Genomic DNA, 27828 nt, shown 5'->3' on the forward strand with positions numbered 1-27828 from the left:
ATACTACACAGACTAGTTAATATTGATTGCTTTATAAATGCCCCCTGTTAAACTAAATAATAGCCAAATCTCACTGCTTTTATAAATGCCATTAAATACTAATATAGCAGAAATCTGAATGCACAGTAAAAATAGATGAAAATGTTGAAAATTAAGGGTTGTTCCTTTTTGGGGTTGGTTTGGGGTTTGGTTTTTTTTTTTTTGGTGGTTTGATAATTTTTTTTTCATTATATGAGTCTCCAAAGCAACATCCAAAAGAAGAAGAGAGTCATTTCATATTAGCTGACCACTTAGCCACACAGGCCAAAACTAGGACTAAGCTAAACTCTAATAAGCACTTTCCAAAAGTGACTTATCTCCTGAGAGGGGAGGTAGAGGACAGCCCTCACCACAGGCTCTGGCCACCCTCAATGACCAGATTATGGCCCGTCATGTAATCGGAAGCTTCGGAGGCCAGGTAGACGACAGCAGCCTGCAGGTCGGTCCCCTGAGCCAGTCTCCCAGCGGGAATGTCCGCCAGCCAGCGCCGCACCAGCGGCTGCAGGTCCTTGGAGCGGATGAGCGGCGTGTCGACAATGCCCCTGCAACGAGCACACGTATCGAGAGGTTAGGAGCTTGTGTTGCCCATAAGGAAAAGCAGTGCTTATAGGTTTTTGAGAGGAAAACTGCGGTATAACACAGAGGAGTCATGAAGTCATACCTGCTCTGCCTCTGCTGAAAGTCAGGATGCAAACGTTCATAGCACTTCTCTCCTGTTGCCTCTCGCTGCCAATGGGCAGAGAGAGAGGTTTTATTCAAAGTGAGTGCACACATACTATCTTCTTAGCTAACAGCACTACGCCCTTACTTTTAGGTTACTCATCGTAATCACCACTTTAATTTTTTTATAGAAAACAAGCATGGCTTTGGAATTGAAAGTGCCTTGAAGCGGTTCTATGGTGGCTCTTGGCAACTGTCGCCCTTCTGCCCATTTCTCTTCTCATTGCCTCACAGCATAATACCACAAATTGTGTTTGTGTACAGCCCAGAAACTGAAAGCAGCCCAACTTCCAACACATCAAAAAATGGGTTAAGCGACAGCCAGCACCCTTCTGGGAACCAGACGCTTTCCACACAAAAAAAGAAGAGGCAAAGGTAAGCTCAGCACACCCAGTGCAATTCCCCTTAAACCAATACCCTGACAAATCACACTGCATTTACCTTTCTCGCCTTTTTTACATTAATGAGTGACTATACCATACGTTAAAGCTCTGCTATGTTCATTTTCTCCAGGTGCCCTAAAAACGAGTGATGCTTAGGAAAGCACAATGCCGGGCGAACATTCAGCTGGCTTTTAAGACTTTAACTGAGACTGATTTGTTATACTCCTCCTTAACAACATATTTGTAGTTTGCGAAATGTATAATTTTTTTCAGCCCCTGAACAAATATATTTACATAACTGTGTCTAACGAGAAATTACATTTAACTTCTCAGAAATGACAATAACTAAAACCTGAACTGCCAATTCCACTTCATTAGTGTGGTAGAAATGCATTCCAAATGTTAATAAAAATTCCAACATGCTGATAAATTAGCGCTTCTAAGGAGCATGTGACACCTTGGTTAACATATTCAACCTCAATTATATTTCTCTTCAGCACCCTGTTATCTGGAACCTTTGCTGGCAATCAGAGGTGCTGTTTTTCAGCGGCCAATTTTCTAGATAATGTAGCTTATCAACACTGTGGGTAAACTTGCCAATGAAATCAGGCTGCACTGAACCACACACACGCTAATTGCATCTCTTTTTTATGCATATTTACAGACTGTCACTTCAAAGAAATCAGTGGCCCATTGAGGCAGCCAGTTAGCTGGAAGAATTGCCTCTTGCAAATGAAAATTAGCAAACAAGCTAGTGATAAATATGAAATGAACAAAGTATAAAAATACCCGTTTTGTTCTGAAACTTCATCGGCATCCCAATTTATACTTCCAAGGAAATGATTTCTTGAGACACACTGGATTCTGGGTATGAGATTTACCTTTTGTCTTAAATGAAGGCTGAAACCTGCTATTTACTCTGTTACAAAGCGGAACTAATTCAGACTTTCACCCAAACATTTCTGTTTTCACTAATATACTAAGATTTAAATATCAGCTTTATTTTTTTTTGTAATTGCCAATAAATGCTAGAGCAGTTCAGAAACACTCAGTGATGCAACTCACTTAAGCTCTGGCAACATAATAAAAATCAAACACATTTCAGTATAGGACTGCAGGCAGTTTACTTATTTCCCCTAAGAACAGCTCCCCACTTTCCCAAACTCCTCAAGAACTGCTTTTCTTCAGAGAAGAACATGGTTTGATTAGTAGATGTGAAATACGTTGGACTCCTTTCCCTTATATGCTTCTCACCGTGCTTACCAAACCATCAGCTAAATCATTCTGGATTTACAATATTAGAAGAAGATTCATATGATTCCATAATTTATTTTAATTTACACGTATGCTTTAACTCCAAGGGAGTGCAGATTAGGAAATACTATCCTCCAGCACCACAGATTTTGCTAAAAAGAGGACGTTTTTCAATCTGTTTGGAAAAATGATGTTTGGTCTACTCACTGTAACCTGTAAATCACAGTGCCGTGCCTCTCACTGAACCTTTCTTTAGGTTTACTTCAAGTAGCAAAAAATTAGACTTCTAACAAAACTTCATTACAAATTTTTATTATAGAAATGAGAAAAAAATATAGCGCAAAACTTAAAAGTTGCAAACACACATACTGATGGCACTATAAATATTAGGCATGTCATTGATACTACACATCTTCTGGGAAAGCTTTGTTGCCAAGTTGGGCAATTTAATGTTGTCGAACCCTTTTAGGCAGATTTTAGTTGGCTTCTAACCAGTTCCAGCAAAGACAACTGCCAATGCATTAATTCCCTATCTCATCTTGTATGCAGTGCTGAGCCTATCAGTACTTTCTGTTGCATGTCAATGTAATATCAAACTGCTGGTTCCTTAATGTTAGACATGAGCATCAATATTTCATTATTGATACACAGGACAATTGGAGACATTAGGAAAAAAAAAAAAAAAAACACAATTACCTAAAACATTTCCACTTCGAGAGACACATTAGGAAAAATATCACTTACCAGATACTTAACTGGAATTGTTACGTGCGCTCAATCCCCAAATGAGAGCAAAAAAAGATTCCATCTGTGTGTAACTTGATTTCTTTCAGATGAGTTATTAATTTGAATGAGTTAAGTACACTCCACTTAATCAGGAAGTGTTTAATCAAGAGATCCACTTAATTGGGACATCTCCCAAGGAATTAGATTTAAGTCCAAAGATACTTACCAGCAACGACTGCTGCTTAATGGGGATAGTAATGCTGCTTAATAGGGATGCCTTCAGGTAATGCTGGGGTGTTCCTTCTCCTGCCAGCTTTGTCTGTCCTTCCCCTGTGATGGGGTACACCCAAAACCCATGGTGATCCTGCTCTGCCTGCTCTCTGACTCCTTGTACCCACAAGGATAAAAGCCTGGTACAGCATCATATGGCTGCCTCTGTACCATCCTAGGGGAGCACAGCAGGCATGCAGGGGATGAAGCCTCTTTGCCCATCACGGCCCAACCCCAAATCCCTACAGGCCAGCAGAGGAGAACATGGTTCATCCCCTAAAACTACTGTGTTTCACTGGATCTCCAAGAAGCTGGCCTGGCTGCAGCTGTGAGTTGAGCTGAAGGTCACCTTCCAAAATCAAGAGATCCACTTGCCCGTCCAAAAAATCATTATACTATGGCATTTTATGCCTTGCAAATCAATCAGAGACATACAATTAGCCCTCAAAATGGACATAGATTCAGTATAATGGCTGCAAAAAATAAGCATTCCAATGCTGTGCGTGTCAAAGATCAGACGCTCTGAATAGTCTCCCTTCTATGACATCCAACACACTTCTCATGGGGGGACCAGGAAAGGGACTGAAACATACCGCGTGCAGTCAGGCATCGGCAGCCAATTAGCGCTCTGTAAAAGTCCCTGTTCACACCCATGTCCCTCCACACCTGACCCCACATTCCCTTCAGAGAAACTCCACAACCTTTTCAATTTTGCGCGGTGTCAGCTGCGCAGGAGGCTACAAAATGCACTAAACAGTGGCAGTAGAGCTGAGCGTAGTTTCCACGATACAGAGAGTTACGTGCTGCTGCACAGAGCAACAGGCAAAGTCAGCCAAAGTGTCCAAGGAGTCTCGGCCACCTTCTCCCCATGGCCATGATGCTTGCCTGGCTAGTAGGAGAAGCCCGGCTCTTCAGTTTTATAAATGTAATAAATTAGCCTAAGGACTCTGCCATAACATTTTATGCATTGATAACTTTTATGCATTGCTCTGCATAAGTTTTATGCACTCATTAAGAAATTCAGTTGATAAAAAGTGACCGGATAGGAAAAGGGGGAAAAGGCCCAAAGGTTGGAGTGGTGAAATAATGCTTAAGGCCAGACTGGAGTGTTTGGAGCTTCTGCCAGAGGTACGCTGAGAGTGACTTAAAGCATCAATGCAACCATGAGTGGGAAAAGGAAAGGACTCAAGCACATACTTACATATTTGATTTATCCAGAGATTATCTTAGCTGTCATCATGCCCTATATGGTGCTGCTACCCTTGGCAGGAGGGTTGGAACTGGATGGTCTTTGAGGTCCCCTCCAACCCAAACCAGTCTGTGATTCTAATTTCTGCACTCCTCATACTCCTCAAAATACTTTCCGGGAGGGGTGGCTGCCTGCTAGGTTGAACATCAGTGCTCAGAAAGATTTGTGCATTTAGGACATTTTTCAACCCTGTGAAGCACTGTGGCAGCGCAGACAGACGTGCTGCTGCATCGAGGCCAGTGCCCCGTGTCGGGATTAAGCTCAAGGGTGTTGAAGGCATCCCTGTGCCTTGGTGAGTCCCATCAAGAGACACAACAAAGAGACTGGTGGGGCCCACAGTTCTAAGGATGGGTCCAAACATTCACTGAAATGCAGGCTCACACCTCATACTGTGAATGTTTATTCACTGACAAGCACGTATGGCTTTTGTGTCTGGTGAGGAGGGAGCTGAGCTACACAAACTGCTGTAGGCTCCTTCCACTGAGCACTACCCAGAACCCCCTGGTGGCTCCAGCATGAGGGGCTCAGCCAAAGCTTCGAGCTGCCAGGAGGGAGCTGGCTGCAAGAGTGGTTCAGTCTGAGTCCCCAGATGCGTTGGGGAACTGCTCTGTCCGGAACAGGGAACCTTAAAGACAGGAAAAACATTTGACTTCTGCGTGCCCTTTCTGGCTACTCCTTCACAACGAAACCCACTTTGGTGTTAGAGGGTTGTGAGTTCAGAGCTAGAGTTTAGGACAGAGAGAGATGATAAAAATGCAACTCCATGTTGGCTGGAAAAGTAGAAATAAAACTATTTTTTCTTTATGCTCTGACAACTGCTTCCAGAAACAAAGCTTCTTCGAATATGAGTGTATGTTTCCAACTCATACAAAACAGTGAGTTTTCATCATTCAGTGGATATTTTTTAAATTTATGTAAGCTCCCTAGAAACAGGTAATTCCTCATCTAAAAGCCTTCTCATCCATGACTGCTGTGAACGTGGCACTGCTATCCCACCTCTGTTGATACAGATTACCTGTGTGTTTTCAGACACAATTCCTGCCAGGTCCTGCTGAGCTTCCCTAATTCCCTTCATCTCCCCTGGCTCCCGAAACCCAGTGTAAATTCACTGGTGGTTGTTGTGGGAACACTATCGCATTGGCATGGGGAAAATCCCACTACGCAGTAATATGCTGTTTAAAGAATCTGTGGATCACATAGAGCGACGGCTGGAGTCACTGGTATAATTAGTAATAAATAATCATAAGGAAGACAGCTAGCACAAGCAAGTGGAGAGCAGACCGACAGTAAAAACAGAGGCACTTGCCATTGAGCTCTGTGACTTTTTTTTTTTACTTCATTTTGTGAATTAAAATATGTAATTTGTTTTTCATAATTTGATGTACATTATATCTTCATTATTACAACTTAACTCCTGGGTTAAAATCCTGCCCTTCTCACTTACTCTGATTGACTTCAATGGTCTATGGAATTTGACCGCTTCCAATTAACGCTACCCACTCAGGTTTCTGCTTAGCACTATCATGCACTGTTAATTGTTTAATGAAATGACTGTGTTGGGTATAAGTGTGAAAAACAAAGAAAGAAAAAGTGTATGTGGCAAAAAAAAATTTTGTGAGTAAATGCCATAAAATAAAATATACAGCTTTAAGCCTCTAAGAAGAAGGAAAATGTAATTTATAATAAATATATATGTATTTACAAAATTATACCCGGCTTCCTATGATTGTCAGAGCTGAACAGTATCTCAATTACAGCAGTACAATGTGGCTTTTAAAGTGCCTATATATTTGTTTCAGTAAAAAGGGGAAAGAAGTATTGTCTATTAAGTGTCAAAAGCCTTTTCTTTAACCGCAGAAGGCTTGGACAGACTAAGGAAATATTTCATCTGGAAGAGAAATGCTAAAAACTACCCTTCACATTATTGGAAAACCTATTATCAAATGTTAAAACCTCTTCTTAAATCCCTGAGCATACACAGCAACAGAGCAGGCTTGGTTCTAAGTATTTAAACCTTTGTTAAGGAAAAGACAACATAAAAAGGGATGCAATCCACCTGCTAATTAGAAACTTTATTTGCTGAGATACTGTTCATTTGAGCTTTTTAGAACATTTCATTCTCTTTGTACTTTCAAAATGAGACTACATTTTACTTACGGGGAAATGCAGTTGACTTTTACTCCTCTGTCAATCCACTCGGTTCCTAATGTCTGTGTTAATTTTACGACCCCAGCTTTCGAGGTGTTGTACGCCAACTGCTTCTGCGGGTGTGGGACTAGAAGAGATTCAGAAATAGAAAATTTTGTATTCTCCACATATTAAGATAGCTTAGGCACTACATGGACAATTTCTTATACTGAGATGAACTATTTGTCATTTTCTAAGCTGGGACCTACAGGAATTTAGACACCCACAATGTAAAAATCCATTCTATATTTTGCCATCTTACATTTTTGCCTCAGCTGGGATACTGGGAAAAAATAGAGGAAAAAAAAGGAAATAAAGACATTTAAAAGTTTCTATATTTGTGCAAAGCTAAAATCAATTTATTGAATGTGCATATGCAATATTTGACTACTCCCAAGAAAGATGAATAATCCTATACACAGATGCACATTCATATATTATACACATATGTACCTATACATTAAAAATACTTGTACACAGTAATACCGATACAGTATAGCATAATGATATGATATAATATGATATTCAATTATGTAGTGTGATAGAACATAATATAATGTGATATAATATAAAATATATAATATAATATAATATAATATAATATAATATAATATAATATAATATAATATAAGTGCATAATAGATTTTATGTAACATGTTATATTATATATAGCTACTTGGAATGAATTATTCTCCTCAATTTTTAAATTACCCATAGTCTGAGGCAAACACATCATATTATCTAATCAGTGTTTGTGTGACTGTGAGCACAGGTGCATCCCAAAAATTCAGAACACCCACCGCTTTCAAAATCTGAAGCTTTTGAAAATGTTTCAAAGATGTCACATGTCAGTCAGAAAGAGAAAATGATCGGCTTTGCTAATGACAATGTTCAGGCTTGTTAGTGCTGTGTTCTCGGGTGCCTCTGCCCCTCCACCAGCTCTCACACTTGCTGTGTTCTCAGGAAAGCTACTTAAGGACAAATCCCCAGTGGGTAAAAAGTGCTTTAAACCCACAGGAGTCAAACCGAGTTGGCCCAGCTATTGGGATTTACACCCACAAAATATCCTGCCTTAGATTTTTCTGGCTGCCACAATAACTTCATTAAACAAACCCAGTACACAGCACTGGCTCATAATTAGCACCATATCAGTACTGAACATCATTAGGGCTGCTAACTCTTTCACAGAGGGAGAGTGAGGAAAACCAGTGCTGATATCAGTAATCACAAAGCAGATCGATGGTAGCTGGTGGGGTTAGGTGAGGCTGGACCCTGCAAGTAGGCGAAATGCTGTGTTTCTGTAAGGTACAGACACCAGATCCCACAGCTTTTAGACAAAAGCACCTGAGTGGCATTGGCAGTTGGTATTAAATTGATCGTAGTTTATGGATTTAAGCTGATGCATCAGTTCTAGATCAACATAATCCATGGTACCCCAATATATCCAGAACTGGTTTTATTGACTGAAACTATTTGGTTTATGTATGTCAAGTTCATGGGTGAAAACGAGACGGTAACAAATTAAGTTATCCATAGTCCAACAGAGCAAAAAGACTTACTGCAAATTATTAGGAATGTGAATAAGGACCTTTGCCTCTAACCTAGATATTTGAGAATAGACTTAAAGCAAACACATGATGGGAGAAACAATTAATACTTCTCTTTTTCTGCACGTGCTGAAAGCTTGCTCAGAATTCTGAGACCTTTTGCTTACTACAAAGAATATTTCACACCATGGCCCCCCTCTACCAGCATATATTCTGCACTCATTTTTTGTTCAATATGAAATTTTTCGCATTCTGACCAGCAGAATCACTTTGCTCTCTGCATGTTCCTGTCGCCCCCAGACACATCACGCCGCGTGGGCTCTCGAAAAGATGTGGAAAGTAATTTCTTGATTAATTGCCATGCATCAGCTCCAAGTTACATACAACTCCGGTAGTTAACCTTGTAACCTCCCAAAAGCAGTTCTTTGCTAAACTTTCCAAACATGTCTGTTTGTGATAAATCATTTGGTGTTCGCTAAGAGGAGAAGAGTTTTGGCACCAGCTCTGCACCTTTAGCACACACGGGTGAGAAATGCGAGTTGCTGCAAGCTATCAGAATCAGCTTTCTGATTTGGGGTGGGTGCTCAGACAGGGCTTTTTAAGAGTCCTTCCGTGTAAATGCTTTTGTCTTCACAAGAATATCTAAGGAAGGTAATTCAGAAAATGAAACTTCCCACTCCTGAAATACTTGATTCCTTTCAATTGGAGGAGCTCAGGAAGAAGCCAATAGATGATATAAAGCTCTTGTGCTGGGTGGGCTTTCTGCAGCTGAGCACCTTGCACCACCTCCTTTTCCCTTACCTAAGCTGCCCTTTCAAGTTTTCTCCTATAGACAGAAAAGCAAATCTGCAGTCCTCCAAACTCATAAAAAACAGGGATAGATCTTGTCAAAAAAGCCGTGCCTCCAAAACTGTCACCAAAAAATGTGAATTTGTAAGACTTCTGGGAAGTGAGGATGCTCACTCCCATTTCGGATGGAGATGGAAAGAAAGCAGATAAAAATGCTGCCAACATCAGCAGCATTATATTTTAAACATCTAACAGTATGTTTTTGCAACCTTGTTCGGTGCATAAGACTTCTAGCCTGACCTTGAAGCAGCCATGTAATGTTAATGAGAGGCGCACACAGACAGAGAAGAGCAGACCACTTACCACTAAAGATATTCACTGTAAAAATTACAGATCTGAGTTACACCTGTGCAAATCGCAGAGCCACAGCAGCCTCATCTCCGCTGCTGAAGCATACGTCTGGAATAATTCCAGTGAAATACCAGAATCAAAATGCACATATGCAAAATGTATGCAGCTTATCTTCAATTAATTAAAACTGATTCTGAGCAGTATATCTGGAAAAATCACAAACAAAAACCTTCCTATCCTGCTAAGTCTCCTCATTTTCTCTATCTCCGAGGAAGGACTCAACCTACAACAACAACAAAAAAAATATCCCCTAACTATTTCTAGAAACACTTCATACTATGCCAGTTGGCCAACATACTTAAATAACCAACCAACCAACATATTTATTTAACATTCAGCAGATGGACATGATATGAACATCGTGGGTTTCAGTTGTAGTTTTATAACTACTAGATTTTTTCAATGCCAAGATTCAAACAGGTTCAGAAGGTAAACACATCTCTTCTAACTTTCCATGACATTTAAACATATCTTGTAAAGTCCCTTCCAGGCTTCTCTTGGGGTTGCTTTCTGGCCTTTGTTTCTGCTCCAGCACTGATACTGCCCTCAGATGTAATTCCCATGTGGGTCTCTGGACTGGGCATGCCAGCCAGGGAGGTACAGCCTCGAGCTGGGGCTAGGATGGAAGCCCTGGTAGAATGGCATCACATCCATCTCAGCGGAAGTATGCCAAAGCCCAGTGGAGAAGGTGGGGAATGCTTGTCCTTAATCAGCGGACAGCACTTCTGGGCTGCAAGAGCAGTTCAACAAACCAACAGACCCCCATCCGGGTGCCAATTTCCAGAGCTTCATAACCTTCTCTAGGGTAGAATACCTCTCAGTAAATTTTGCTCAGTGATGATGATGATGTGGACAGTGACAGCCCAAGCTCCGACTAAAGCCCCACCATGCAGAGCAGAGCATGGAAGTCCAGGGCATTTGAAACTGAGGGCTCTGCATTCTTTTCAAAACTATTTTACTTTGGGAGACTCTGTAACTCCGCAAAGCTGGGGCAGAGGGATGGCGCCTGTATTCAGGCATAAGTAAAACAGCTGGTAAAGACACTCAAAAAAGAGATTAACAACAACATTATAAATGCATTTCTGAAGAAACATTTAAAGTTACTGTGCAATAAACTGAGCAGAATGTCATAGAATGTCAAACTGGGCACAGTAAAAATAAATGTTATTCCCAAGGAAAATAAAAAGACTGCATATTTATGTAACATTCAGCAGATGGACATGATATTAATACAGGGGTTTTCAGTTGTACTTTTATAGCTACTGATTTTCTTGCCTAACTTGGCAACCCAAGGCACCATTTGATTTTTGGATTTGGACAATACTGCAACAGATGTCCAGACCAATAAAATAAATTCCTAAAGGGCTACGCTTAATTCGTGTAATTGATCAATTTTTGTTACATGGGCCTCAGTTCACCAGCATGTAACTGCCTTCCAGATTAGCTCAGCAGTAGGGATTTCATTCCATATGTTACAATGGTTTATTGGCGCTTTTGACGACACTGCTGATTCAGCAGCGTTGGTGGAGACACCTGTTGGCAACGATGCTAAAATAAAACCGTGGGTACCAGGGCAAAGACGGGCACAAAAGCTTTTCCGAGGCTTGTAAACACCACAGGGGCACAACTTCACTCCTCAAAGGCGCTCTCCTGAAACGAACTGGGAATGCACCAGCACCTCTCCCATGCCATCAGTGCATCGGAGTCCAAGAAGGTGACTCCACCTCTTCAATAAAAAGTAATAAGTGCTCTAAAACATAGAGGACAGATAAATTTTGAAAAATGATATCAATAAAAATTTTGTAGTACATTTCCTCTAATACAAAATGTCAGTGATTTACTCCTTCCCAATACAGGTTTAATTGATTCAAATAGCATCGGTAGTAATTAAAATATGGATTCTGAAGCACAACTGTTAGCTCTCATCACTCACCTATTAAACTTGCCATAGATGCTGTGTTAATTATCTTCCCATATCCTTGATTCAGCATAATGCGGCCTGCAGCCTGTGACAGAAATTAAAGGAAAGACCAGTGACCCTTTTTGTGATTGTGCTAATAATGACATGATAATAAATTAGTCTTCACTTTTCAGAAGAGTTCGTGTGCTAACACATTTTTTTTTAAGCACTTGATATAAAAACTTGGTATAAAAATGGCTGATGCAGGAAAAATCCCACTATGGTTTCAGACCCTCTTCCCTGTCGGCAATATTTTTCCAAAATAATCACTAACTTTGGGAATAACCCCTCAAAGCTTTCTGGGTTTCAGGATGTGTCAAATAACCACCCTCCAAAAAAATCTGGTCATTCTTAAATGCTTGGGCTGGAGCAGTAAGTACCAAGTGCTCTTGAAAACACTGATCAAAATCTGCAACTGATACAAAGTAAATCCCTCCTTAACTCCACTAAAACTAGGGCAAATTTTCTTGTGTTAATTAGTAATGGAATGTTATTAAATCTTGTTAAAGTAAATGCTTAGAAAATCATTACCCACTTGCAAAACAAGCCAGTACAACGTTTCACACTTACCTGGCAGCACAAAAATAACCCTCGTAAATTAACATTAAAAGTTTTGTCCCATTCTTCCAGGGAAGTATCTTCGCTTGCAGAATTCATATTGATTCCTGCATTGTTGCATGCAATGTGAACTGTGCCCCAGCGAGATACGATTGCATCCACAAACCTTTGCACATCCTCAGGTTTGCTTACGTCTGCTGTGAGGGCAATGCTTTTAATCCCTGCGTTAAAAGAAGAGTGATTAAGTCAGTATAGGAATTCACAGAGAAAGAAAAAACCTATTTTATAATTATTTATTAATCCATATATATGCATTTTTTATATATATATATATATATATGTGCCACCGTAATTCACTGTATCAAAAACTGGAGCAAAACGTGTGTTTGTGACTGTCATACTGCTATTATAAAGTTGCTAACCGGTGCGAGTTTTGCTTGTTGGAGGCAAACATAAACTCGAGGTAAGAGAAGGATGCTGCCACCCAGCAGGACGAAGCTTTGAACACTGCACCATCTTCTGTCCAAACCCTCAACTGCAGTTTCTCCTTCAGGGAGCAGTGCCACAGGGAGCATCACTCGTGGGTGGGTGGTAACAGCTCAGGAACAAGATAAAGCAAAGGACTCTCTCATTTTCTGAAATGCAGATGGTTTTTATGCCGGTTCTCCCCGAGATGCTGCAGCAATCAAACCAATTCATCCAAAACCACAGCATCCAGACAGCTGGGAGCCTCAGACAAAACCAAATCAGTTTTAGGTGGGAGCTGAGTGGGAATACCTGCAGGTTCACAGGCGTGATAGTCACTGTGCCTGGCCTTATTTACAGGAAATCACACTACCAGAATAACACAAACACTCAGAAGTTAACAGATTTACCGGATTTGAATTATGCAAAAGTTGTGCTTTTTTTCACAGAAAAATCCCGGCATTGACTTTTGTATCAGTGCTGATCGGCAAATAGCTTCAGCTAATTTTACTATCAAAATCAGCTTTAAATATTCTTATTACCAAACAAAATATGCAGCCTACTGGCCAATCTGATGGCAATAGGATTATATCCATCCTGAAATTCAAACAAGGCTACACCAGTAAGGGCTGTGGTGAAATGAGTCTCACCCCACAAGGTGGGAGTCAGCTGCTGGGGTGGGACCGCAGAACGGCAGTCTGCAAATAAAGAGTGCACAGACTGGGAGGAACAGCTCTTAAAACAAGACTCTTTACTTCTATTTAAATGGAAAAAAACATTCCCCATTGGTTTCTGGTTTAGATTATTAAAAGACGCCTTAAATCTATCCTAGGAGAACAGAAGACTCTCCCAAAACAAAGCTTTTGAGATGGAGACTTCCATGAAAGCAAGGCAAAACAATAACTGCCCGGTGATGTTTGAAGAGAACGACAGGAAGGTAGCTTTGGGATGGAAAATCTCCTCTTGATCTCCAGTGCCTCCAGGAGCCTGCCAGAGCATACATCCCAAGGTGATGGTGATCTGAGACGCTCTTCATGTTGGGCCATGAGCACTAATGACCCCTCTGGCCTTCAGCCGTGCCATGGTCCCCTGGCTTTCCACGGCAGAGAAAAGGGCAGACTCACAATACAGCAACCTTCAAAACTGAATGCACATTCTGCCACAAAACAAGACCTCTTATTTTATCTAAGGTTTTATGCTAAATATGCTGAAATAATAAGAATAGCCAGACAGCCCCTGCTGCTCCTCCTAATTGTTATCAAGATATGTAACGCAAACGGAGCTGCTGCGATCTTTCTTATTCAATTTACAGAAAAAACGGGTGCAAGCGTGTTACTAATGGTAACAGAATGAGCCTCTTCACCTGCCCTCCAACTCTCACCCCATTTATGGCTTCATTTTATAAAACAGTTCATGAAAACAAGACAAAAGGTGCCACGTGTGAGTGTCTAGCGAAGAAGCACTGAAGTCACTCTCACTTCAAACCAGAGGCCCATACTTGACCTTAATCAATTCAGCTGATATCTTTGCACTCTGAGAAGGGGGGAAAAAACCCACTTTCTGTCTTTCCACTGCCCCCACAAACTACCTGTTAAAAATAAATATAAAAAATAAAATAAATTGTGGAAAAATAGCTTGAAATCTATAGCCCTAAGATAAGAAACCCAAGACATGACTGCACTGCCACATGCACAACAGTACCAGTGCATCTCTACAGTCCTCAGTTTAGTTTTGTGGAGGCAGTTTTGTGATGAGAGGGGCTCCATGCTGGAAAGGTATTGATGTGCTGAATCTGCCCAAGGTGCCCTTCTGCAGGGGACATGGACGTGGCCCCCCTGCCACAGGGCTTCGTCTCTGGTCTCTCCACATAAATGGAAGTAATACATTACATAGAGACAAGAAGATCAGAAGTGACATTGTGGGGAAGGCATTTGCATAGTTTACTGTGAAAATGCACATTTTAAAAATCCCATCAGACTAATTCTTCCCTTAAGGTATAGGCAGTAATTCCCCCTGAAGACAGAGGGGTATGTAGTGGAAGGTAACCCTTAGGATTTTTTGGTTATGTTTCATCATTTTTGGTTCTTCTGTCAGGATCCATTAGCAACTGTTGAAAAAGGTATTCACGCAGGATCTAAAAACAAAGACTCACGTAGCCAAGGGAGATACACCAGAGCTGCCTAACAAAGCTAAAACTGAGATCACAGAGGTTCTGATGTTTAAAACTCATCATGAAATGATGACACCATCCCAAAAGACACTAAAGGGCTCCTTGGTATAAGAAGCAAAGTGGGTTTAAGAAAGCTAAGCAAAATGTTTTGAAAAAGTATCTGCATGGGAATGACTTGGAGCATTCAGTTTTCAACTTTGAGTTAGAGATCCACTACCAAAAAGGGGGTGGGGTGGGAAGGAAATCACAGCTCCTTTGTGTTTATTATAGCAGGAAAAACATGTATGAATACTATGACTGCTTCAATTTGCTCATGAGCATTTTGAGATTAAAGCTAGCTGAACCTTTTTGTCAAAACTTATTTCCAACAGAATATGTTACTTATTTGAAGCCAAAATATTTCATTGAAACATATCGACTTCAACAAAAGTTTTCAAGGGAAAGCTTCTGCAGCCCGGGCTAGACTCCCTAGTTACCTCTGGAGAGAAAGTGATTGAAAACCTGACCTTTTCAAATACTTTCCAAAAAATGGGCATTTGGATACAATTCCCTTTCACAAAAGGATTACAAAGTTTGAGGTATGTTCCAACAAGAAATGATAATAAATTTTAAGCCTTGAAAACCTACATGCGATGGAATAGATGTGCCCTGACCAGCTGCACTGGTCAAGTTGATAGAGAAAATTTGACCTCAAAGTACAAAGATGTGTAAAGACTGGGAAGGGAGATTTTCTTTACTTTAAACCGCAATAATATTTGCTATGCTTCATGACCTCTCTGACTGCATTTTACAACATCCCCCCATCTCCTCTGGGCTTGCAGCCCACCGGTGAAGGAACAGACATGTAGGGCAGCCACTGAAGGATGGATGATCAAACTCCTATTGAAAATGCCCTGGAGAAAAGTTAAGTTAGTTTTCAAATAGGCTGTTGGCATCCAAAGTCTCGTGGCTCTATCAAGTAGCCCATTTCTACCCGAATAGCTCTACTTGACATGCAGGATTGCACTGTGAAAAATTGTCCAAAAGGCAAGTTAACTTCTAGGGCACAGCTACTTTGTGCCAAGACCATATGGCTTCAGTGCATAAGAAAATGAAAAGCTTCAGGAAGGGAGGGTCTGGACGACTCAAGAATTTGTAATAGGACGTGGACAGTTTTTATTCTAGGTTGTTATTTCAGATTCAGACCAGCATTCAAAGCTTTAACCACTACAGTGATAGTCAAAGTATCTTCTGCTTACTAGAGCTGGAACTGTACGGACTGGGACTTGTTATTTAAAATGTTCTCTGTGGAGGCTCAGGATGGCATGAAAACCAGAACTAAACCATTCCTTGCCCCTTCATGAGAAAGTGGGTTGAAACTGGGTGATAGAAATACATCTGCAGGTGCTTGTTTTGCTGCTTACAGTGATTTGACCTCTTTCTGAAATCAGAGTGGAAAAAAATACAGATGACTTTACCCAAATGGGAATGTGAAAATTTCCTGGGTAAAAGTCCATATTTAGGGGCAATGAAGTACTGAACTTTGAAGAAGGCTGAGTTGGGATCTCACAAAAGGAATTATAAAATGAGCAAGCCTTCCTTTCTTTTCTTATTAAAATTATATTTCCAGTTTTCTTTTTCAATTTTACAATGCAGTTTAGCACAACTCCAAGGGGAAATTCAATTTTATGTTGCATTTTCTGTTTTTACTACTAAAATAGAAGTGTCTTGTAAAGGATTTTACCTCTTATTTGAGATTTTAGTTATTATGTCTATTAGTATTTTGTTCCTAATCTAACCTTGCATGTTTGAAAGAACTATAGCTGAGGGTTTTGAAAATGACTTTGCTTCCATTTCAGGGCACGATGAGAGGTTTAGGCTGACGATATCTATACCGTGTTTTGATGTTTTGGCGCATGGTCCAGGCATTAGGTGTGGAAGAAGAGCCAGGGAAGGGGGTATGTGATAATGAGTTCGTAGGCCATCTCTATCATCCATCCTTAGTGAAGCCCGAGATTCCTTGTCTGCTGCATTATTTATCCTGAGGAACACCATCTCCATTTGTTCAATGCAGGTTACATGGACCTTATTTGCAAGAGTTGGCTCTCCATCCCTCATCCCTGGCTAACTGCTGTGGTTCGTCTGGACATTCTTGGTGAGAAATTTTGTTCAGATCACTTTGCCTCTCATGGTTGAGCTTATATCAATAAATAAGTCACAGATGATGTGATACAGATGACTGTTTGCTGAGACAACACTGACATTCAGTCAGGGCAGTAGAAGTTTTGTGATGGTGGTACATACATGTTGTTTGAAAAGCCTGTGCTCTAACTTGTTCCCTAACAATGCTGGATAAAATAATTGCACTGCAGAGAAAGAGTCAGGTACGAACAAGGAAAGCATCCCTTTAAACCACTCATCACCAGGTCATGTACACCAGGACCTGCAGGTCAGTCTCATGCTTACCTTTGAGGCTGAGCTCACACACCACTGCTTCTGCCTTTGCGAGGACTAGATCCACAACAGCTACTTTAGCACCAGCTTCTCCCAGTGCGTGAGCAAAAGCTCTTCCGATTCCTTGCCCTCCGCCTGTGACATAGGCCACCTTTCCATCCAAGCGCAGCCGGTCAAGGATGCTGCGCTTGTTATAACCCCAGAAAACGTCATCCTTAACCACTTCTTTCTAAAACAAAAACATATATACATTTCACAATAAGGCACAAAGGTCATTAACATGATAGCTATGAAGGACTCATGAAAGTAAAGTAGGAGCACACAGAGGAATCCATGCCTTCCTGGCCCATTATTTAATGTGAATACATGAAACTGAGCAGAAGGGCTGTGGTTTGGGGAGATGCACCAACCACATAAGAGTAGGGTATGGTATTTCCTGACCTGGTTCCACATAAGAGATGGGTCAGGTAGGACCTCTGAAAAGACAACCAGTTAAGTTCTTCCAGCTATTTCACCCCCAGGCCCAAATCCTATTCTCAGGCTCAGCTGGCTCCAAGAAGGCACAGAGGCTAAGAAGTTCCCAAAGGCAGGATTTGGCTCAAGTGGAGTGCAGTCAAAATATCTTTACAAGGCTCGTGCACAAATAAAGACATCAGCCAACAACTTAAACCAAGCTGTCATCTGATCAGCTGCCATACATCATTTCCCCCTGACTGAATCAAAATGGAAAATACAAGATGTTTAAAATGTTGGATTTGAAATGCCAGGAATTACCAGTGGGTGTAGCTTTGGGAGAACTCAGAAACTGTGAAACAATCAGGATGTTTGTGTCTGGATTTACTACAGCTTGATGATGCACACTACATAAGATGGAGAACAATAAAAGCAGCATCTTTTCTGCAGGACAAGTGAAATCTAAGGCCAAAGAAAGATTCAGCTCAGAGAGTATAGTAGGGCATCATGGGGTGCCTCTGGGCACAAAAACAGCTACTTCAGAAATATTGCATGGGTTCATTACAGCTGGACCCCAACTCCATCTGTCCACACTCTCATGCATGGGAAGGACCGCAGAGCACCGGGCACAGGTACTCGGCAAGAAGCATGACAATTGCTCTGGAGATTTATCAGAGAAACAGCATAGTTGATCCAGAGGACTTTGCAAAGAGTCAGTGTTTAATAGCTTTAGTGTAGCCCTGGACTAGTGAGGCTAATATGTGCCAAGCTCTAAACCGGTGAAGTCCGTGCTGCACAGCACCACAGCATGACTGAACGCAAGCTCACCAACAAACCTCTGGAAATTATTTTGTCACTGCCCTTTGCAGAGTCAACGTTTCCCCAGAAGTGCTCACCGCAGAGAGGAAATACACACCTTGGATTCAACCACTGCATCTAGAGGTGCACGGCTCCTTCGGATGACGCTCAGTCCACTCCTCACAGGTAAAATTATCTGCAAATATAATACACACGCAAACAGTTTTCAATTGCTCTGTACCCAGCTCTTTCCATCAACCAAATTCCACTGATAAGGATAGTCCATCCTTCCTTAGGCCATGGTCACTTTTCTCCTACTCTTATTCCTTAGCTGAAATTCCTTCCAACACAAATACATCAGGCACTTGTATTTGCTCACATTCCTCTTCCAAACTCATAGCTTCCACCAACGCCAGGAAAAAAATGCAATTTTGTCTTTCTGTTTTCTAAATCAGTGCCAGCTACTGAGGTTTCTGGGTTTCCACTGCCTGGCTAATGCTGTCAGGAGGATATTCCAGTCTTATCTCCAGAGCTCGGCAAACTGTAACAGCAACGCTTTGGTGCTCTTCAGCATTCGCTAGAACATCTGCCCTGCACCCAGGGATCTCTGGTGGCTTCACCAACAGCAGCTCCACTGCCATCCTGGTACAGCCAAGGCATGAAGGCCAGCTTTGCTGGCTGGTGACTACTGCCCTGGGATAGCATCATTTATGACTGCTTTTAAAGTCCTGGAGGATATTTGTTTAATTTTGCCTCTAAAACCACAGCATGTCGCTTATGCATGCTATTACTTCTTTTATTTTCTCCTGCTAGATTAGGACTTTGTTGAACTACAGCCTTTAAAGCCAAGCACTGGTTCCTTGGTTGTACTGTTGGGCTGATCATTCACTCTTAAGTGTTCCACTTTTATCTTGCCTTTAACACTGTATATGATGTAGACAGAGAGTAGGGATGGTTTCTGAATATAGAAACTCATACATAGAGCTCAAATGAGGTGAATTATAATAAAATTTGAGTTCATTTTAGGTCCCTTGGATAATAGCATCAACAGAAGAAATATTTTAAAGAGCACTTCGCAAAATCCATAGATACAGCACCACAGGCATCTCAACCAATTGCATTGCACTAACCTGCTGAACACGAGGATCTGAATTAATCACTGCATTTAATTTTCTGACAGTTAGTACATTTTCATCAGATATGTTCTCCAGGTAGACTTGTCCTTTCATGAGTGTATTCTCTACACAGATCACTCCATCCATTCTCAGCAAGTGGTTATCCATGACAAAGCTGTAGTAGTTAACAGCGTTTCTTTGATCAGCATCAATAAAGACAATATCAAAGTGCTCATCCTCAGCACGTAATGCCTGGAACAAAATTATGTTGCAGAAAACACTAATTATTTACCTGTAAATGTAAAGTCTTGCCGTTAATATGTCCTTTATATAAATTTCAAACCAGAGGAAACCCTGGGGTTTTTTTAAGTTAACATTGCTAGAATTACTTCCAGAGGTCTTGGGAGCTCTCCTTACTTTGCTAGCAATTCTTCAGCAATGCTGGTGCCCAAAACTCTGAACCTCTCAAAGAAAATCAGGATATAAAATAGGATGGCTCATCCAGTGTTGAGAGTCACAGCAGAAACATCTGTATATCTAGAGTCAAGGGGAGTTGGTCCATCAAGGTAAGGGAGAGGACTGGCATCAAACCCTGCAGCTGAGGTGCTGCAATAAGTTATCTCTTCTCAAAAGAATAACTATCAACAAATTGAAGAGTGGCAATTATAGCAGTCGTTGGGAAAAAAAGAGGCATAAGGCTGGTCCTGGGAATTGCAAACTAGCGAGTCCCCACTTCAGTAGCAGGCAAATGGTTGAAATCCCAATTAATAATAGAATTATAAAGCACATAAAAGAGCAGGTCATGATAGAGATAAAGCAGCACAACTCCTGTGAAGGAAAATGATGTTTCTTTAATCTAAAAAAATGCTTTGGATGGCTCAGCAACAGAGAGGATAAAAGAGAACTGGCTGCTATCATCTAATTGGATTTTCAGAAATGTGGCACACCTTCCCTCCAAGCAGCCTGCTGATGATAATGTATAAAAGTGTTGATGGATGACCAGATGGGAGCCTTTACAGCCTTCTCCTGTGGCAGTTAATGCACTCGCTGCCCAAGAGGCTGCTATGGAATATTTCAGATTCCATCTGGGACTATTTAAGTGCATCTGTGTGCGTTGCAATGAAACAACGGCTCATCTACCTATCCCGGCAAGTAGAAATGCTTTCAATCTTGGCATTTCCAGTGAAAAGAGAAACAATTATGTTTTCCAGAACTCACTGTTTCTACCACAACTTTTAACAGCATTTCTTACGTCCAGATTTCCCTTTTGTGTTTGGAGACACTGTGCACGATGAGTGATGAGTGATCCCCTGAGATGTAAGAAAGAAAGCATCAATAACAAATGGCAACAGAATGTGAAAAACTAATTTGTTTTCAGGAGTGAGGTTGATGGCTCCCAAACAGAGATTTCAGAAACCTTTCTGAAACAGGGAGTGCATCATTCAGAAAAGGAAATAGTGGGAAGTGAATCATTCAAACTCTGAATTATTCTATTGTGCCAACTGGTGTCATTGCAAGCTTTTTAGTGGTTAAGAAATTAAGCCTGCCTGAGAGCCTGGGTAGTTACACTTAAGTGAAGAAACTTGATAACACAAAATCTCTGCCAAAAGCATTCCTGAGTTCGCATTTAGGACACCTTTTGATACTACACGGTAATGGGAGAAGATCTTAAGGCCAAATAAGTGCTGGTTTATAATAAATATAGCAGAAACTAGTACATCTGGTTTCCTGGGATTCTTCTTTTCATTTCATGACCAGTAAGAAAATTTTGCCTTGGTTTCCCTCTTGAGCTGGGTTAGGGGAAAGCAGCATGAATATTTTTGCTACTGTGGAAGAGCATCTTATACCATATTGCAACTCCGCCAGTGTGTACAATGTAGATCCTTCTGGAAGGAACAGAAGACAAAAGCTGGGAGGAGTCATCCATCAGGATGAGAGATTAGAGGTCTCATTCCCCAGAGAGAAGAGCCGAAGCCAAATTCAAGTAATTATCATGACTTATCACTACTTTCTGGCTTGTAACCTTGCCGGGCAGAGGAGGTGGGGGGCAAACATTCAGAAGCAGATGTGGCCATCTCTGAACATATGTTACTACTGCTCCATGGTATGCCTCCCTAATGAAAACGAATCTCGCTTTTACGCATTGACTTCATTAGGTCCATATGGAGTTGCGTAGCCCTTTGCTTATTAGCTGGACTTCCCATTTCAGCCCTCTTTCTGTACTACCTACCTGCTGACAGCTTATCTCCTTCTTATCTATCTTCTGATACAGATAAACCACATTTTAACTTCACAGCTTTCATCCCAGGAGGGATGTGTTGTTTTACGTGTATGCAACACATGCCTTTTTTTGTCTGTGTACTACTTGAAAGCCACCATTTGGAAGGTATTTCTCTTTTGCCAGACTGTCAAGTCCTGAACGGCCAGCCAAGAAGGTCAATTGGACACCCTTCATTACTTGTAGGTACCTAGTACTAGACACCTGTATGGAAATGCCTGAATCACTGCCTTGGAGTTCATACTGCAACCCTGCCATCATTTGAGTTTCTTGTTTCGACAGCTTCAAGACTGTTGTTGGGTTTTTTTCATGTTCAGTTGGAAACAGCTCCAGGCCTATAAAGAGAAACCAAGAAATTCCTTGAACCAACTTTGCCTCTGGAGCAAATTCTGCAGAAAACAGTAACAGCCACAGGAATGGGAAAGTGTTCCATTTCCTTGAAGTCCTTGGCTAGAAGAGCATGGGTCACCCGGACAGGCAGTCATCACGGCCGTTGTACCACAACGCAGAGATTTCCTCACTGCCAGCACCCACTGCTGAAAAAAGCTATTCTACTGGTAGCTCTGACTGTGGAGCTAAGCACTGGAAATATCAGCGCAATGATGGAGAGGAGAGCTTGCTGCTGTCCCTTTCAAAATGCATGAGTTGCTTAAGAGGAGGGATTGACCACCCTTGTCCTCCCAGAGCCCTGCCTGGGACCTCACAGCATGTTGGAGGTGCTTCTGTCCTTTGCTAGGAGAGAGGCAGAGCCCAAACATCTCCAACTGTGAGGAAAGCTGAGATCCAGAAGGAAATAATCTGCCTTCAAAATATCCTGCTGAAACTAATTTCCTGAATGTTTACAGTGCAATCCCTGCTCCTTGCTACAGAGGCATCATAGATGATAACAGATGGCAACAAGAAGTGTCTTAATTCAGAGCAAACTTGGCTAAAATCAGTGCTTTTGCCTACAGTGAGTCATTAACTTCCTATGGGATTAAAAATAAATTTTAACAACTCAAACCTGTAGCACTGCACTGCATAGAGGAGATGCACCAAAAGTGAGCATGAGAAAGGACACAGCAGCACTATTGATGGGTACAGCAAAAGATCAGGGAGAAGACATCCCAAATAAAAACATGAATGAATCCTCTGCCAAAGCTGAGAGAAAACCTGATTGGAGTCCTGATCAGAGGCAACACACTCTCAGAAGGCACATACAAACTTAATCAGAAAAACATGACTGTCCAGTTCCTTTGATATGGATCATACAGTCAGCACATTTGTAATAAAGATGTACTCAAAACTTATTACCTTCCCTATGCCTTGTTCTTGACCTAAATGTAATAGCAATCCATCCTTAGGGTACAGAAAACACATGAAAAAGTACAGCATCCTTTTAAAACACCATTAGAATATTTTACTGTATGTGGACATACACTCTTGTTACTCCTAAACGCTATTCTATTGAGTACAGTTTATATTCACCGGCAAAGCTAAATCTCTAGGGAAACTAGAGAGGGAATGCAATTTCTAGTAATAACAGCTCACAACAGTGAATACTATCCACTTATCCCCACAATTTCCAGCTATTTTGGACTCCTTTCTGAATTAACCTTTCATATCAAAAGGAGCAATTCTGCACACTAGAGACTCCGACACAATTTCATGCATAATTTATTCACTCAGTTCAACATTAAACGCAGAGTCCTTGACTTTGTCAAGGTGGATTCTGTTGGCAGACTTCACAAGCAGCAAAACAGGAGAAATGAGATCTGCAGCTCAACCTCTTCACCTATTCTGTCTGGTAAAAGGAAGGGAAAAAAGAAAAAAGAAAACCCGAACATGCTTATACAATGCTCTGCAATCAGCAGAATCTGCTGCAAACACGGCGTTATTTTTTGTGTTGTGTTTTCTATTTGAAAATGGAAGGATCAAAATAATGGATAGGAATAATTTCCTGGTAGTCTGCATTCCCTCTGGACTCAATCCTACATCCGTTGTTCAACTACAAGTCCACTGGGAATTAAAGGAAGCTCTTTGTGCAGGATCAGGCCTCTTGCTCACAGCTGACACATGGCAAGACACATTTTTTTCAGGCACTGCATGACAGAGTTTAGACTTTAGGAGCTTGTTGGGAAACGTTTTTAAACATTGGCTCAGCACGTGTTGAAAGGGTATCTGATTCCCAATGAAAATACCTGCATCAGAATTTGAACCTAAGGAAAGGCTTCCAAATTTCGAAAGATTACTTCAATATTCCTGAAGTCATTGGGTACCGAGGCTTGTGCCATGGTGTACACCAGCCACGCGCTTTGGTGGGCACCTGGCCTGCCTTGGCAGTGCCTGAACCTCACGTGTGGGAAAGGTGGATTTTTTTCCATGGTGCCCTCAGGTACAAAATGAACCTCACTGTGTACCTGAGCTCTGCAGTTCCTGTCCTGTATTTAGCATCCTCTGACAGCTCAAAATCCCAGATGTTTTCCAGGTGGCTCTGATCTGGGACAAGAGACTGGGAACCTGGTCATCCTGCCAATGCTGTGCGATGATGCAAAGGAGCAACGGGAGGCTTCAGAAAGCCTCGTTAAGGTGCCTGTATGGACGGAGGTGCTGCCTTTGCACTGCTCTCTGCTTGCTCACAGCCCCCAGGAGCCATGGTTGCAGGTGGGAGAGCCAAAGCCACACGAGTCCCACAAAGGCCGCACTGCCCGAGGTCCACACATACAGATGTGGTGCATCCTTATGGCAACAGCTGCAACATCTGGCAGCTTGCTTTCCCTGTAAAGGACGTCTTCAGCAGACACGGACAAAGCACTGAACACATCCTGCATCACTTGGGTGGTACCCTCACCTGAGGCTAGGATTTAACTCATGGGCAGACTAGTTTTACACCAGAAATGAGAGTACATCGCATACCTTCTGGTAGTTTGAATCACAGCTTCATACAACAGAAAAGGACTTCACTGCTTGGCACTGTTATTTGTATGCCATAAGACACTTTTGTGCTGGTGTAGTGAGGCAAATCCTCTGCTCTCAGGAGCCTGCACTGCTATAAAGATTCGAGAAGCAGCAGATAAGCGAAAGTCCTACCCCCCTGCAATCAGTTTGGAAGCAAAATTCAGCCATAGTTACCACTGCAAGAAAGCTGCAGCAGGTATCGCCAAAGAGCAAGTGGTGTTTGACTGACTCTGTTCTCTAACTTCTATGGATGAACAGGAACAAAACCTACAGCTGCAGATAATGTAGAAAGCAAAGACAATCCTTGTCAGAGCTTATTCCAGCTCTCTTGAACTCGCCATGCTTTTCAGCATCTCTTACCCAGCTCTAATCTAGAACAACCTTCCTGCAGATGGTGAGGGACAGAAACACTGTTCTGCACCTCAACCATGAAACTGAGCTGTGAGAACTCAGCTGTGCTAGCCACAGCCTGCCCCTGCCCGTGACTACCTTGTCCTGCCTGCAAAGGAGGAAGCCTGTTTTGTCTCCATTCCAAGCTGGTCTTCCCTGTCAGGGAAAAGGCAGCACACTGCTCACAACCTGAGCCTCTTCCATGCATCCAGCTGTGTTTGCCCCACTCCAGCCAAGAAAACCCCAATGACCATGACATGCCAGGGCACCTGAGAGGCCACCAAACACGTCACTTGACTCGTAAGACAATCCTAATAGTCCTTATATCAATGAGAAAATATCTGCCAGGTTGAGCAACAGAAGTTCAGAGCCCAGTGCAGAAATCCTGCATAGAGAGATATCCTCAGTGCTGGGATCTCTCCTGCTGAGCACGAACATCACCTCGAGCAGCTCCAGCAGTTTTTCAAAGCCCCGAGTACCTGCAGAACTGGGGTCAGGATGTGCCTTTGTGTTGCAGTCGGAGGATATAAAATCAATTGCCACGTTCTGTTTTAAGGATTTAATTTTCATGTCTTTGCTCCTTTCTTTAATCTCTGCACAGCATGTACTCTGCCTGCCTTTAGATATTTTAATTCAGTCACAGTAAGTCAGTTGCACGGAATGGGCACTAGAGAGCAACAGCAATTCAATTAATTCCACACTCACTGCAGGGAGCTGGGATTTTAAATGCTGCACATTGCAGGTGATCTGTAACGTTTCGTTTATTGATATACTTGGCAAAGCTCTTTGTTTCTTTCTTATCAGACTTGGAGGTCATGAAAGCCAGAGGTCAGAAAGCTCCCGGCCATTTCATTTTAGAAACAAATATGGTACCTCTTAATGCAAATAGAGTTACAATCAAGCTCACACTGACACATCCAGATTGAAAATGGAATCAGATCAAATTGGTTTGCTCTAATAATAAAAAGGCTATACATTTAATGAACCTGGCGTGGGCATTACCTGTTAGAGTGCTGGACCAGCAGCAACATCCTGGAGATCCATAAACTGGAGTTAAACATGAAACTCCTCTAGCTGCTGACAACCATAAGCTTTTCTCTTTCTTGGGACAAAGTCACTAGTCAGAATGAAACAAATATAGCTGACACGTTTGCATGTCTGAAGTTGTGTCACTGCTGTGGAAGTGAGAAACTTGGGGGCTAATGGCCCAGAGTGTTGTCAGTTGAGGAAAATAGCGACAGGCTGTGGATGAATTACAAACTTCTGCAGGACCCCTCCAATTCTTGTGAACATCGGGACTAAGCTGTTTTTCTCGGGACACGCACAACAGGCACAGATACACTATCAGCTTATGTTTGAAATTAGAGACCCTGAAACAAAGCCCATCCATGTCAAGTAAAACTCTGCCACCCAAAGCCTTTTTACCCACATTTAGATCTTTGATCAAAGAGGTGCAGTGTTTTGGATAAGAAGATAAAAAACTAGATTGTGTGATACCTGTCAAATCGTACATCATCATGAATAAAAAATAATGCCAGTGCAAGAGTATGTTCACACATTCGCAAGCAAACTAGACTTACCACCCAGCGTTTTGTGAGCAGAAAAGACAACCTACCCAAAACTCTTTAATCTCCTCTGCACCAAAGCTCCCAAATTCCCATTCGAACCGACTTTACCTCCAAAGTGTCTGTCATTGGTCCCACTCGCATGCTTATCTTTTTACCATCTGAAGAATAATCAAATGCTTCTTGGCTGTTTGCTCCAAGATACGGTGCTTCTGCACATGCAAAGATTTTGCCATCATCTGGCAATTCTTCTGCAATAGCAAGGATACTGTAACCTTTAAGCTTGCCAATTAATAAAATCTTCTTGGCTCTAATCATATGAACAAACATCCCAAAAATTTGGCCTGTTGAAAGACAAGAATGAAAATTTAAAAATAAAGCCATAGGAAAGAATGTACCCTGTTCACAAAGAAAATCAGAATTATCTTCTAAGTGATAATTAAAAAAGAAATCTGATCTTAAAAAACTTTCAAATAAGGGTTTAACAACAGAATCTGACAAAATTTCATCTGAAGTACAGCTAAAAGACAACAGAATAAAGGGACTGGTTTTAAATGTAGAACCTTCACCATCAATGCTGCTATTGTTCAAGTACTTGTTAAATAGTGCTTGAAATATTGCATATTTTAACATTCCCCCCATATGAAAATGGCTTTAAGATGTCTCCACATTCTTTCTGGAACCCGGTTTAAAAAAATCACTACATTACCTTGCATTTGCTCTTAGAGTCATTATCCCTAGACAGCACCATCATTTAAGAAATTTATCATCAGTGGTGTCCTTCGAACAATGTATTAGTGTAATACATTATAAGAGTACTTCACTGGGATGAAATATTACTCAAAAGATGGGAACATCTGGGAAGAATGAATCTGGGAATAGATTTAGTGTAATAGGCTTTATGTAGGGATACAAGCTTGGGTATTGCTACTTGAAAAGGTACAACGCTTGCCCACAGGCCACCTCCACCACAAAAGCATATAAAGCCCTAACAAAAACCATCAAACTCAAATCAACATCATGCTTCCCTTGCTTCCCCTTCCAATAAGGACAACGATTTCTCTGCTGCTCACTAAGGGATGGGACCAAACTGTGAATTAAAACATTTACGAGCACATGTGTGTGTGGGCA

At 41.6% G+C, this 27828-nt stretch overlaps 1 protein-coding gene across 1 annotated transcript; it reads right to left on the minus strand.

Annotated features, from left to right (window-relative positions):
- Positions 1 to 258: 258 nt before the first annotated feature.
- On the minus strand, positions 259 to 27413 carry LOC104061235 (D-threitol dehydrogenase-like). Its single transcript, XM_054076869.1, has 9 exons — positions 27407 to 27413; positions 26809 to 27041; positions 19543 to 19779; positions 18531 to 18608; positions 17174 to 17390; positions 12106 to 12314; positions 11509 to 11581; positions 6799 to 6916; positions 259 to 581 (listed from the first exon to the last, which is right to left on the minus strand). The coding sequence occupies exons 1-9, from the start codon at positions 27411 to 27413 to the stop codon at positions 386 to 388; spliced, it is 1368 nt and encodes a 455-aa protein (XP_053932844.1). The 3' UTR covers positions 259 to 385.
- Positions 27414 to 27828: the final 415 nt, after the last annotated feature.

Source organism: Cuculus canorus, chromosome 11, assembly GCF_017976375.1.
Source record: "Cuculus canorus isolate bCucCan1 chromosome 11, bCucCan1.pri, whole genome shotgun sequence".
Taxonomy (NCBI): Eukaryota; Metazoa; Chordata; class Aves; order Cuculiformes; family Cuculidae; genus Cuculus; species Cuculus canorus.